We start from the raw sequence: 14,663 nt of genomic DNA, 5'->3' as shown, positions 1-14,663 counted from the left end.
CCTAACATTCTCAACCCCCCTATTTTTTCCTCCCTCTATTATCCCCCCCCCCTCTCTCCCATATTCTTAAACCTTCAGCATTTCTTAACTCTTAACCTAACCATACCCTTTTTCTGACCTAATGCTAACCTTCTCACCCACACACAATGAGATGTGTTTGTGATGCGATTGTTAAGACAAAATATGTAAAAGCTCCAGGATATTATATAGAGAGGCAGTATGCAACTTTTATTAAAAAAAAGTATGTTTTTACATATTTGTTAAACTGTCACCATGTCGTTACAGTTTGCTATGAGACAGATAATGTGTGAAAAGATCAAGCTCCTCTATCTCCTCCCTGAGGTGCTATTGCCGTGTGAAGAAATGCACCGCTGCCAACCAAAAACAATCAATCAGAGACAGGAGGAGGGTCTTAGTGCTGTCAATCAACTTCATGTACTTGCTGCTACATGTGCTGATCGCGGAGAAGCAACTTAGCGTTACAGGAAAACCATTTATCTGCTGCCATCAATGGCCATGCTTACTACCTTTAGCATTCATGACAGGCTGTGATTGACAGAGGGGTGATTGACAGCACTACTGTCAGGTGACAGGTGATTCACCCCCCTCCTGGCTCTGACTGGTTGTTTGTAGATTGCTCTGGAGCACTGCGCGAAGGCAGAGCAGCTCAGTTTTTTGACGTATTATCTGTCTCATACCATATTGTCACAACATAATGACTTTTCTTTGTTTTGTTTAGTTTTTTTTATATAAAAGTTCCATACTACAGCTTCAACTGCCAAGCAGTCAAAATACGCATATTTCCTCCAACTGTTAATTTTCAATTGAATTAAAATGATCAAACTTTGTGTCACCCCACTGCGGCTCCACCACTGGGTACTTGTGTGTTTTGTGTCAAGCTTGTTGCCCTCTAGACAAGACTAATAATGCTACACTGGAGCAACGTCTGAAGATGACAGGCATGTTGCACTGCAGTGTCATTGTCCCAGATATACGAGGGGGACAGGGCAGCAGCTACTGGGTGACTTTGTACAGTGGGAGCTGGTTGTCTGGACAACAGGAATGCTTGTTAGATCCACAGAGGACACTGTGGGAATACAAAGCTGTTCTGAAAGAAGTTGATTCAAGTCAACACATTTTTGCTCGGTAATCCTGTAGACAAATTACTTGTTGATCCTGCTGTCTGAATGGATTATGAGTCATCTTTTTTAACTGATGATATTCAGGTATTATTTTTTTAATGAGTGAAGACAGCTTCACTAACATCACAAAGAGAAATGGGAGTTTTCTTATTTTGTATCTAGAAGGTATAATTCTTTAAAAAGTTCCCTGTTAATACAAAAAATAATCCTTCATGTAATTTCTTGCATATTTTATTGCAAATTATATTATACCTTAAGGCATTGCCAAATACAGTTGTCTCTTGTTAAAGGAATATATTATTAAAAAGTTAATTTATTTGAGTAACTCAGTTTGCTAAGTAAAACACATTATATAGATTAATTAGACACTGATTAATCAGACAAATGCTGTTTTCAAGGATTTATTATGTTAATTTTGATGGGTTTTTGCTAACAGTTAATAAAAACACAACATTTAAAATTAGAATATTACATCAAACCAATAAAAATATTTTAATACGGAAATAAGGGCTTCATGAACAACATGTTGAATACCAGATTAAAGGTTTCTGTTTTCAAATTGTGTTTTTAATCTGATGAACAAGACTCATGTGAGTGCTTATGCTAATTTACTGAGATGTAGCTGTAGATATGCTAACTCTTTAAGAACTGGTGTGTGGCCTTCAAACCTTCAAACAAAAAAGTCAAGACATTTTATTTGTGTTGCACATTTTCAACATTGAGGCAATTCAAAATGCTTTACATGATTAGAAGCAAAATAAATCAACAAACAAGCAAAAATCATTACGGTGCAAAATAAGAGAAAATGATAACAGGTTGAAAAACAGAATCTTCATGACGTTTCAGTTATTAATTTAAGGCAGCTGAAAGCAAATTGAGTTTTAGCCTTGATTTAAAGTAACTCAGTGCTTCAGCAGCTTTGCACTTTTCTGAAAGTTTGTTACAGATCAAAAGTGAATGTTGTTTTTTCCATGTTAGGTTTTAATTCTTGGGATGCAAAGCTGACTGTAACAGGTAGACCTGAGAGGTCTGGAAGATTGATACAACAGCAGGTCTTTAATGTTTTATGGTACTAAGCCATCCAGTGATTTATAAGCTAAATAAATTATTTTAAAGTATGTTCACTAAACTAGAGCTAGTGGAAAGACTTTAGAACTGGGTGATGTGCTCTTTCTTCCTGGTTTTAGTGAGAATGCCAGCAGCAGCTTTCAGCTTGACTTTTTAGGCAGACCTGTTACAGTGATCAATGCAACTAAAGATAAATGCATGGATGAGTTTCTCAAGATCTTGTTGAGACATAGTCTTTTAGTGCTGCAAATGTTCTTCAAGTGATAGAAGGCTCACTTTGTAACTGTCTTTATGTGGCTCCGAAGATTCACGTCAGAGTTCATCATTACTCTCAGATTTCAACCTGATCTCTAGTTTCCAGGTAATAATTGAAGTAGTAGGTGAAGCTGAAACATCCACACATGTATCTGTTCTAAGCATCTGTTCAGTGCTGTGATGGGTTCAGAGTCACCTGGTGACATCGTGATGTACAGCTGTGTATCATCTGCATATCTAATCTAGTATTTTTTTTTATAACCTGGACTAGTAGGAGCATATAGATATCAAATAGGAGTGGAACCATTATGGACCTTTGGGGTACCCCACGTGTGACCTTTGTCCTACTGATACAAGGAAGTCCCTGTTCTTTCGGTAATATTTGAACCAGTTAAGTTCTGTACCAGAGAGTCCGACCCAGCTCTCCAGTTTCTGATTATGGCCGACCAGCTTTTCCACTCATATTTTTATAATACATTTTGGGAATAGAGCTTCAAGTCTTTTAGGTTGAAAGGCCTTCTAGGCCAATGTTTTGCTCTCTCTACAAATTCTCTATCATATTCATGTCAGAACTCTGACTGGATCACACCATACTGTTAATAAAAGCTATGGTGTGGAAAAACATGTTGACAAAAAGAAAAAAGAATTGATTGTCAAAATAAACTAGTGGTATTGAATGTAGGTTTCACTGGAGCCTCCAATACCCTCAATGAAAACACTGGAAATGACAAAACATGTAAAATCCTGGACAATAGGCAGACATTGTGAGTTGAGTGTATCTTTCAACCTTGATATTAATCAATAATAAATCTCAAGCAGCAGATCAGGGATCTCTACTTCACACTGGTATGTTGGAGGTGAAATAAGCGACAGTAACCTGTTGATGTGTTAATGTGTCGTCTTTCCTTTGTAGGAGGCATCCAAGACTGTGCAGCCTCAGCTTTCAGGTCGCATCATTGCTTCCTTTGACCCCTTGCATGCTCCGGAGCGAAGTCAGGGGTACTACCTGGCCCTGGGGCTTGGCCTCCTCTTCACTGCTCGCTTCATCCTGCTGCAGCCCGCGCTCTACGGCCTGCATCACCTCGGTATGCAGATTCGCATTGCCCTCTTCAGCCTCATATACAAAAAGGTATGAGAAAGAGATTCCAGTAATCCTACAGTGTGACAAACTTTCCTTCCAAATTCACTTATTGAATTTCAATATTGCTTTCCCAATTGAATTTCAACTACCTACAAATATTTACTCTTTTCAGACACTCAAGCTGTCCAGTAGGGTGTTGGATAAGATCAGCACCGGGCAGCTCGTCAGTCTCATGTCTGCCCATCTCAACAAGCTGGATGAGGTAGGAGAAAAGAACGCTGTGCTTGAAATAGGAACCAGTGAAATATCCCCTCGAGTTAGAGTTCAATCATTGCTTAGTGTAAAACAAATCCAGCTTAAATGTGAAAGTTGACAGCAGGTCAGCAGGTGTCGTCTTGATGCAATCACCCTCGTCCCTTTATTATGACACCCAGCTGTTGCCTATTTTCTGAGAATGAGGGAACACAACACAGAGTCAATCAAGTGTGGGTTCATAAACACTGCTTCATGTAACCAACTTAACAGGTTGGAAAATAAATGCTAGGTTATGCTTAACAGCTGGAGGGTATGCACAAGTGTGTGTGCCTGTATTGTTGGGGTGTCACCTGGACGTTGAATGTAGAAACACTCTGCAATCTGCTTCAGGGCAATTATCACCTAGCTTACATGTGGCCAACCCAATACAAAGGTGCAGTTACTTGGTGTGTGTGCGTGTGTATGGTGGGGTGCGCTATTAATGAAAGGAGGAAACCTATAAGTAAATGGATAATAGGGCATCACTGGATGCTGCACCTGCAGTACAGGTGAGACTCAGCAGGAAAGAAGTGATGAAAGTGGATTCTTGAAACGTGAGAGTTGGTGCGCTTCACTACGCTGCTTTTGTCACTTTATTCATTGTGAATAGTCATGCATCACACATACAGTCCTGGAGGCACTTCTAAAATCATAGCATACATTTCAGCCTGGAATTCACTTTGTAAAATGGGAGGAGGGATCCCCTCCTTACATGTTTCACATAGGGGTATGGCCCATAAACTTGGCTGATATTGTCTCATGATCAGCTCTTAATTTGCTGTCTCCTTCTGCCTTCCTGGTTGTCATTTTATCTGCTCACTCTTTTTTCTCTCTCTAAGGTCTTAAAGACAGAACATCGTTATTTGTAAGAATAGAAAAATATTCAGGAAGAAATGGTACCACTTAAAAGAGTAACTACAGATAAATTCCTAAATAGTTAAATTCATTAGAGATAATCTGAATTATTTACAGTGCTTCAATTTGTTGCCTCTTTCCCCAACTCCTTGGATTGGATATTTAGTCCATCTGGCCTCCGTTTCTTTTTTCTCCGTCTGTATCTGAGTTTTTTTAGAAGCTCTTTGTTTCTATGGAGGACTGATGCTGCCAAACAAGAAGTAAAAATAGAAAGAAAACAAGGCTTGATGAAATGACAAATCCAAAAAAAATTAAAACAAAAGTGTTCCCAACTTAGAGCTCAGATCTTGATGTTAAAATAAAATAAAATTGAAATAAATCTGACTCCGATTTATCCTCCCACTTTGTTTAAATCCTATTAAAAGCCAGAAGGAATAACAAAAGAGAACATGAGGAAAAGATTAAAGAAAAGAGTAAAGTTCATTATTTCTCAACAATGACGAGCTATTGCAAAAGTTTCTTTTAGCCAACTTGTGGTTTCCAAATGACTTGACCATCTTCACTGCATTAAACAACAAGTCTCACCAAAAGTCTTACATGCTTAGGGAATCTGAATCTGAATGAAATAATTAGTTTGTGTTTATTGCAGTCCATTCAGTTCTTCTCTACATCTATATTACATATACACATATTGTGATATTGATAGATTTGCACTGTATTGTGCTGCTTCACTTTTGATTGGTGGAAATAAAATGAAAGCTCCAAAACCAACTATCAGTTTTTTACAGAAATATCTCTGTAGTATAAGTAGCCTTAAAAAGATAAAACTGCCTTAAAATATATGCAGACTGTATGTTGTTAAAATATATACTAATAAAAATAAGAGCAAATAAAATAAAAAAAATCTTGAAAATAAGTTCTGGCTATAAAAACTTATGGCCAAGTGTTGTTTTGTGACACATTTGTACACTAGTTGTTTTATATATTTCTTAACGGCACTGTGGAACAATCGAAACAATTTTCATAAGTTTTAAAGACTAGTATTAGTAATACTTTAAATGCATGCAAATTTATGTTGTGAGTCTGTACATTGCTGGTGCTCTTTAATTGCTTTCTTTCCTTTTCTCTGAAATGGTGAAAATCTACTTCTAGGTCAAACCCTGCTGGTGAGCCGTTCCTGTCTTAGTGCTTGTCATTGGTCACAGTTTGTGATTATTGTCAAAGCCACATGTTAGAGGCAGAGGGGAGTTTTCTCACCACATTCCCAAAATGCTGTAATCTTTTGAACTATTCTCCATCATGGCAGAAAATCATGGATCTTCGATGTGGGTTGTGGGCTTTGACACGTTGCATTTGGTGGATGTTTTGGTGGTGTTAGTGAAAGTAACTAGGATAAAGTGTTCCTGGTTCACACAAATTTTCCATGATATTGCTTTCCTATAATTCAGTTTGTGCTGTTCTAGGTTAATATTAACATTAATTAAAAGATGTTTAGGTTGCTGATTTGATTGTTCTTTTTTTTGTTTTTTGTTGTTTCAGTTTGTTTTATTCAAAGATTCCTCCCTCACTCGGGGTATAAAAACAACAGCAATGTGCCTCTTGACTCTCATTAAACATTACTCTGTGCGTGTATGTGCATGTGTGTGCGTGTGCGTGTGTTTATATTCTAGAGCCTCGGTCTAGCACACTTTGTGTGGATCACCCCTCTGCAATGTATCCTGTGTACTGGTTTGATCTGGGAGCTGATCGAGGTGAATGGCTTCTGTGCCCTGGCAACTCTCACTCTTCTTGGCATTTTCCAAGCGTGGCTGTCCTTGAAGATGGGACCTCCTAGGTGAGAACACGTCACCACACACATGCACATGCACGCGCGCACACACACACACACACACACACACACACACACACACACACACACACACACACACACACACACACACACGCAGACACACACGCAGACACACAAAATACAAATCTACTAGTACAGCATAAAACATATCAACACTACTATAATAGTAAATCTTTGTTCAAATCAAATAATTTCTTTGCTTTTTTTTTTAAACTGTAGCTTCCTGTTAGTGTAGATAAACTTGCAAACTTGAAAATTGTTACTCTGTATGCTGTTTCTGTTCCGATGTTAATATGCCTGCTGCGTGCAGGGCGAAACGTGCCGGGCTCATAAACCGACGTCTGGCTCTTACTTCTGAGATTGTGGAGAACATTCACTCGGTGAAGGCGTACGGCTGGGAGGAAGTGATGGAAACCATCATCAAAAACATCAGACAGTAAGGGTACACTACTCACTATACACACAAAGAAGGAAAGCAATTAAAACATGTTCTTCCTTGATTTTTCTTTTTAAAATTTGCCATTTTATTTAGTCACTGCTCATCGGTCATATGGTGTTATGCTCGGGGGAAAAATGAAGATATTAATTATGTTTAATAATATCTGATGCTTCTTTTTTAAAACCTTTTTAAAATTGGGAAAATGTTTTTGGAAATATTGTTTTTTTTTCCCCCCAAGCTTGAAAATCTAGTTTTTATTGTAGAAAACATTGATTTTGACCCTTCAGTGTAACATTCTGATACAGAAGTCTTAGGTTGATTATGTAATTTATAGTGTGGAAAAGTCATGCACAGATACTGTGAAACGTCTATATGGTTTTAGGCCTGGTGTTAACACCAAGGATAAATGAATTGAGTTCCACAGAAAACTTACTAGTATTCAAAATTATATGTGTGTTAAATATATTTTTCTTACTTAGTAAATCAGCTGATTTGCTGGTTTGTTGGCTCCTGGAACCAGTTATAAATCTTATAGGTTTATTGGTTTCAGTGTCAGAGTTGCTCAACATTGCCTGTTGATATTCCCTACTTGTTTCATTTTGATACTCTTTCTTTAAAACAGTTTTCATAAGTTACACATTTGACAGACATTCAGCTCTTTCATTCCCTAGAAATATTAATAATCTAAATATTCAGTCCTCGGCAGTACAGTTGTAATATCACAATGTAATAAAAAAAAGGCTCCAACAATGCCTACAGCAATGACTTTGCTACCTTAAATATCAAATATGAAGAAACTGATGCACATTGTTATATTGAATAAAGAAGGGGTCCATCAATAAATCGGCCCTGATTTCCTGAATTTTGGGAGATCAGCGATTGACTGATGCAAACATGTGAAACCAATATTATCAACCGATCTTATCTACCTGTGCAAAGATGAGAAAATCAGCCACTGCCCTGATTTGCCCTGCCATCATCCATCTGTTCCCGACTTCATCACTTGGTACCTATAATTAGCACAAAAAAAAAAAAAACTGGCATTAGCCAAAATCAGAATTGGCATGTCAGGCTTCTTAAAGATTGCTGATTGGACAAAAAACTTCTGTGCACTCCTAGGGTAAAGTAATAGTTGTGTATGATAATATATTTACCTAAAATGTCAATTTTGCTTCTCCTTTCAGGGATGAAATGACTTTAACCAGAAAGATTGGCTCTCTACGCTATTTCTACAGTGCTTCATATTTTTTCTCTGCCATACTGGTTATCATATCGGCCATCGTGCCACATGCACTCAGTAAAGGCATGATACTGCGGCCGATTTTCACCACAGCATCATACTGTGTTGTGCTACGCATGACACTCACCCGCCAGCTGCCAGGCTCCATCCAGATGTGGTACGACACACTGGCACTGGTCAAGAAGATCGAGGTAGGCAGAATCAGTTGTTTTTGTGTTTTTTTTAAGTACACTGATCTATTTTTAAGAATTTATGTTACTTTTAGGGATACCTCTGTTTCAAATAATGTAATTTGACATTCAGATATTAGTGTGTCTCACACAAGAAAGGACTGCATTCCATCCAAAACTAATATCTAATAAAGCTGATGTTAAATGGCTGTAATTGTTGCTTTGATTTTTAAAATTGTATGTAAAATGTTAGTTTTTGCTTTTGGCATCTGAAACCATGCTGAACAACATAATGAAGGAAACATTGATATTGTGCATGCTGCATGTGTATGTGTGTGTGCGTGCGTGTGTGTTTCCCTTCCAGGATTTCCTGCTTAAGGAAGAATACAAAGTAATGGATTACAGTTTGACCACAGTTGGATTGGAGCTGATCAATGTCTCTGCATCCTGGGATGAGGTCTGTTTTCAAACTCAGTTCAACACTTGGACAATCCTAGAGTGCAATAGACCTAATTCCAATGTAAAGGTTAAACTTTTTTTCCTCATTTAGGCATTAGTCCGTGAAGCAAATATTTAATTTATGGTTCGATCACTTAAATCTGGCTGGTGTAAAGCGGTCTAAGTTCATATGAATGAACCCATTTCATTATTTTTGCAGTTGGGTTGTTACAATAATTCTGATTTGTAAAAAAAAAAAAAAAAAAAGAGTCAGTGTTTGGCTATTCTAAAGCTGAGAGTCTGAAATTTGAAAGGACGGTTTTAAATATGACACATTTAGACTAAATTTTTGTAAAAATGTACAGTTTTGACCTGACAGAAATACCTTTTCATTATGTAATTAATGAACCAATCCAGCGTTGAGACCAGAATGACTGCAATGTAACATATCTCGGGTACAGGCACTGCTGTTTCGTATCGTGATACCTTGATATTCACAGTTAGACACCTGAGAATCCAAATCTTAGTCCTGTTTAATAAGGCCTGCATACCTCTTCTTATTAACAACCCAGGCCTTCATAATTCATTCCCCCTTTTCAAGTTAAGCTCTAACCCCTGTAAAGGTAACGCGGTGGTGCAGAACTTGCCTTTACAAGTCAGTCACTTTAAAACATTTGTTAATGGTGTTCTTGTCAAATAAAGATGGCATATGTCTTTCATTAAGTGTCTGTCTCTGCTAAAATATGGATTTTATTCACAGTCTGCTTAAAAGCAAAACAATACAATGATAAAAATTAAAGCATATTTTTAAATAAGCTGTCGTCATTCTGATGCATTATGTAAAATGTCATCTTAAATGAACCAGTCTACAACAATCATTACTAAACATAAAATGCATGCTGCTGCAAGATGTTTTCATTGATATGGATTGACAATACAACTCAACAGGCACAAACCAGAGGTTTAATCATTCATTTATGAAACACATTTTATTCTGTAAAAGTTAAAGATGAATCATCTCTGGACAAATAATAATTTTACCCACAGATGATGCCATGTTTTTTATATTCATATTAGTAATAATTGTTGAGAGGAAAAATGATACTGTCTAACTTGCAGTATGTCAGCATGAAATCCAGCAATGGTCTGTTTAGTGGGAGAATTTTGCTGTTCCTGTTTCTCTATCATTATGCCAAGCTCCGGCAATATGGCGCTGAGGAAAGTCAGCTCCTTACTCCACAATGAGTTACAGGTGTAAAAGTTCATTCCTCACTGTCACCAGGAGTGGAATGTAATTTCTTATCTATAGTCGAAGGCTGTAAACCTAGTCTAACAGGTGTGATTCATTGTCTACCCAATACCGTGAGAAAACAGACGCCCAGCAATCCCTCACTTTGCATAGTTAATTAACCAGGTGGTGTCACCACTTTGCTGGGAACACTCTAGTTTTCCCTCTGAGACTCGGTGTTCATTACCCAATTCCCAAATTCTGTTTTTACGCTCTTCCTGGAATGTGTTGATTCGCACACAAATGTCAAGGGGGCTGTTGTTCTTTCTTTTTTCTTTACAGCTGACAGCATGTACGTCAGCTCATTAGAATGAGAATTTCATGACAAACTACAACCAATACTGGCATTACTGGAGCTTAGGCCCATAAAAAGTCACCGGGGGGGGGGGGTCAATGAATAACCTAGTCAGTCACGCAGGGTTCCCCTTTTCTAGCATAGCTCTGCGTCATCCTTTAATCTGTTCAGAGCCAGTGACAGATGAGTTGAAAAAGGCTATTGTGGGCCTTTGTGAGTCTTCTCCTGTCCTTGTGCTTCTTTTCCTCATACTCAGAGGAGTTTTCATTATCTGAAGGAACAAGATGAGGCAGAAAAGTCTGAAAACTATTCTGCTTATAGGCAAACAGACTAAGACTTTTATGAACTTTTCTTTCAGCAATCCCATTTTTCTGTAAACTCCATATTTGTGAAATGCATGTTCTCCAATCCTAATTTTAAGTTGCTTTGAAAACTCCTCAGTATTTATTTGTCTCCCACACTTTTTTTGCCAGTCATTTCCTTCAGATCACTAGTAACCAGACATTTATCATTGGGGAATCAAATCATCGTTCTGTTTGGCATGGCGTTGTCCACATAGTCATCTCCATGTCATCCCAATCTGTTGCCTAAAAATGACCCCACATGGACCTTCTTCAGCTTTCCCTGACCATCTTTGCACAACTGTTTTATCATAGGTTACCTCTGAACAATTCGTTCATACAAGTAAAGAAAAACAAATGGCAAGAGGAGGTAGACCTCCTACATACAAGAGCAATGTGTCCTTGACATCCTTGACATTTGTATGATTTTCTCTGGTTGATCAGCTGATCTCAGCAAAACACATAATATTACATTCCTGATAATGTTTATTTAGTTTGCCAGACATGTCATGGTGATGGTGAAATGGTCTGAACTTCCTACTTCTCTCTCTTCACTGGTCCTGCTCTGGAATGTTCACTTATCTAATTTAGATATTATTTGACATTTTGAGGGATTGATACAGTACTCCTTCTAATCATAACTTTTGGTCAACAGTTTGATATTGATATTGGGGTATTGGAGTACAAAAAACATTGCAAATCATTCATCCTTCAGCTTCCACTTCAAATCTCAAAAGAAAACATAAACATTACGTGGTTGTAATATGGAAAAAGTGTGAAAAGCCTCAAGAGATATGAATAATTTCCCAAGGCAATGTAAAAAAAAAAAAAGAAGAAAAATAAAATTGCTACACATTAGCAAGTTATGCTAATGTGTAGGTAGTACAATATGGTAAGGTCTTCCAAGTCAAAGGTGAACTGGTATCTTTATGGTATTAAGGACTGTAAATACCTGTGTGTCTTCATCACTGTACTAAAACCTATAGATTCTCTTGCAGGGTATTGTTGCGCTCTTTGAGAAGATCAAGCGGGAGAACAAAGCAAATGGACACATGACCGGTGACGATGGACTGTTCTTCACTAACTTATACATCACACCTGTCCTCAAAAACATCAACCTACGCTTAGAGGAAGGCATGATGCTCGGAGTGGCTGGATCTACTGGGTCTGGAAAGGTATTTCAAGCAAATAGTTAAAGCAGTGCTTATGCTCTTTATATTAAAAATATGTAATGTGAGTACTGTAAGTGAAATGCAAAGACTGTAAAACGCTGCAGGATATGACCAAACCCTGTTTATCTCGAGCTTAAAATGTTGTAGAAATCCATGTTCCAGCCCTTCCCTGTTTTCTTCAGAGTTCCCTCCTCATGATGATCCTGGGAGAGCTGGTGCCATCAGAGGGCAAAATTAGACACAGCGGTCGGGTTTCGTATTCACCGCAGACTTCTTGGATAATGCCAGGGACCATTCGTGACAACATCCTTTTCGGCCTGACGTATGACGAATTTCGCTACGCTTCCATCATTAAGGCCTGCCAGCTGGAAGAGGTACATTCACTTCTACATGTAGCTCATTTGTTCTTTCTTCTTTTGTGGATCTTTTGTGGACTTGTTTCATACCAAAAAACATGAGAAGCATGCCTTGCAATTGAAGATATAATATATTTAATAGCAAGCAAAAGGCACAACATTTATAATTTACTAAGAATAATGGAAAACAAAATATTTTATTGCTCTCAGTTTAGCTCAAATTTCAACTATTATTTTTTTTTCACTAAATTGAAATGTCAACAGTTGCTCCTTTGGATCCATTGCAAGGTCATTAGTGATTCTGTTTTACTCCAGGTGTAACTGTTTCAGGTTTCTTTTGTCTACTTCTGCAACAGTTATGCAACCCACCAAACAACAGACACACACGGTCGTATTTTCATGACTTCTGGGGACTTTACATTGACTTCCAGTCATTTTCAGTAGCATAACCTTTACCCTACCCCTAACCATCATAGACCTAACTCTAACCAAAACCTTAAATCTAGCCATCACAGTCCTAACCACTAACCCGAAAACAGCATTTTCCCACATTGGGACCAAGAAAATGTCCCCACAAGAAGCAGTGGTCCCCACAACCCTACATTCTAGACATAGGATCCCACAAAGATATAAAAACCTGGTTTATACACGCAAACATATCCTTGTAGTTCTATACAAACTGAGAACTTTGCATTGACTTCCATTTATTTAACTGCATTCGCACGTGACCCGTACATTTTCCCCAACTCTACCCCTAACCTGAACCAAAACTTCAACCACAATACCTCTAAACCTAACTAGTAGGGCGTAGTGGAAATGCAAAAAATGTGAGGAATGGGAAAAGGTCACTTTTCACAAAAGATCTCCCTTTGTTGGTAAGTACTATGAAATTGGTTCTCTATATGCAGTATATTCAATTACACACTCACAGACACATATGTATTTGCACATTTTGTTTCCTACGCTGAAACACAGACACTCACACTCATGAGCTTCAGTGTTGAGTGATGGACACTCAGCATAATAAAGTCTCTCCTGAATTCCCTGGTTATGTCACTGGGCCAATGACTGAGCCTTCTCTCAGTCATTGGCACCGTACAGTAAACCAGAAGTACATTTTAAACCTGAGAGGGTTTTGTTGACTTAATTTGTCCTGTTAAATCATTTTGTTACTGAACAACAAATGCTTCCAAAAGATTTGTGTAATAGTTGTGAAATTTATATTCCATAATATCTTTCCCACAACTATTTCAGTGGGTCACGCCATCATATAAACTCACTGCTTTATCCCTTGTAGAACAGACATTGACTGGGTCATTTGAACAAAAACATATTAATTATATTGCCACAGCAAACAGAGCCAGCATACAACACCAGCGTGTTTTGTTTTTCAGGAGATAGGGATGCAAGAGTGTCAAAATCTGACTTTATACAAGTGGTTCAAATGAAACAGGACACTAACTGCTGACTGTAAGTTAAATAAAACTGGAGTCAAAGAACTTTTTCCAAAACCTATGTGGTTCTGGAAAATACATGTTTGTATTTACAAACCGTGTTATTTTCATAATTTCAGGTTAAGAAATGGAATGTGTTTGGCAACAATATTCTTCCAACAAAATGTAAACCTGTACAATTTAAAACATTCTTTGATAATATGACTGATGTCCAGATGCAACACAGGTCAAATGTTTGAGTTCAGGATCTTTTTTTAAGTTTGACTGATTGTATTGGTCAATGCTAAGTGGCTTAGCAAAGGCTCTGTAAAACGATTAAGCATGAGCAGTCATAAGCAGTCATTGCCCAAAAAATAGCTTAAACCCACTTCGAGAGAATTAAAAAACACTAAGTGACTTACATTTAGAAGAAGTTTCTCGTAGCATAGGAAGCAGTACCTTAGCTCCTCAGCTTCTGTTGGTGATGAGGAGGTCAAATGGCATATGATGGTGTTGTCTGTTGTCCCTGAAGCAGCAGAAACACAGTTGTGGGTGGTCTTCCCTTGGAAATTCATCTCTTGGCTCACGCCTTTATTGTTTACCTTTTGTTTACATTGAGTGACTTAGTTTTGTCTTACTATGCTAACTTATTGTACAAGGTGTTAACATTAATATGTTGATTCCCTATGCGTTACAATTGGGAGAGCGGAAGCTGTTGTTAAGAAGGTAGGATGCTTCAATGGTATAAACTTCAACATTAAATGTCAATTTGTCTTTTTGGTTTCCATTTACTGTCACTAGTTAGCTACACCATTTGTCAAACCCATGTGCTTCTCCCACCTGTGGTTTGTGTTATGATGTGGCTTGATGTGTCATTCTTAATAATTTGACAATAAGGTAGAGAAAGCTGATTAAGATGTTCTATTTGTGATCTGTTCATCTCTTGA

General features: G+C 37.8%; 1 protein-coding gene across 1 annotated transcript in view; it reads left to right on the top strand.

Moving 5' to 3' along the window:
* The window catches only part of cftr (CF transmembrane conductance regulator), a 45,844-nt gene that overhangs the window by 7,980 nt on the left and 23,201 nt on the right, over positions 1 to 14,663 (top strand). The window contains exons 4-11 of the mRNA XM_008410653.2: positions 3,379 to 3,594; positions 3,719 to 3,808; positions 6,366 to 6,529; positions 6,855 to 6,980; positions 8,168 to 8,414; positions 8,758 to 8,850; positions 11,754 to 11,930; positions 12,110 to 12,301. Of these exons, the coding sequence (XP_008408875.1) occupies positions 3,379 to 3,594; positions 3,719 to 3,808; positions 6,366 to 6,529; positions 6,855 to 6,980; positions 8,168 to 8,414; positions 8,758 to 8,850; positions 11,754 to 11,930; positions 12,110 to 12,301 (1,305 nt within the window). The remainder of the gene's footprint in view (positions 1 to 3,378; positions 3,595 to 3,718; positions 3,809 to 6,365; positions 6,530 to 6,854; positions 6,981 to 8,167; positions 8,415 to 8,757; positions 8,851 to 11,753; positions 11,931 to 12,109; positions 12,302 to 14,663) is intronic.

The sequence above is a fragment of the Poecilia reticulata genome, linkage group LG6, assembly GCF_000633615.1.
Source record: "Poecilia reticulata strain Guanapo linkage group LG6, Guppy_female_1.0+MT, whole genome shotgun sequence".
In the NCBI taxonomy this organism is placed as follows: Eukaryota; Metazoa; Chordata; class Actinopteri; order Cyprinodontiformes; family Poeciliidae; genus Poecilia; species Poecilia reticulata.
Note: the sequence above shows the minus strand (reverse complement) of the source record. Positions and strands in the feature narration are given on the sequence as shown.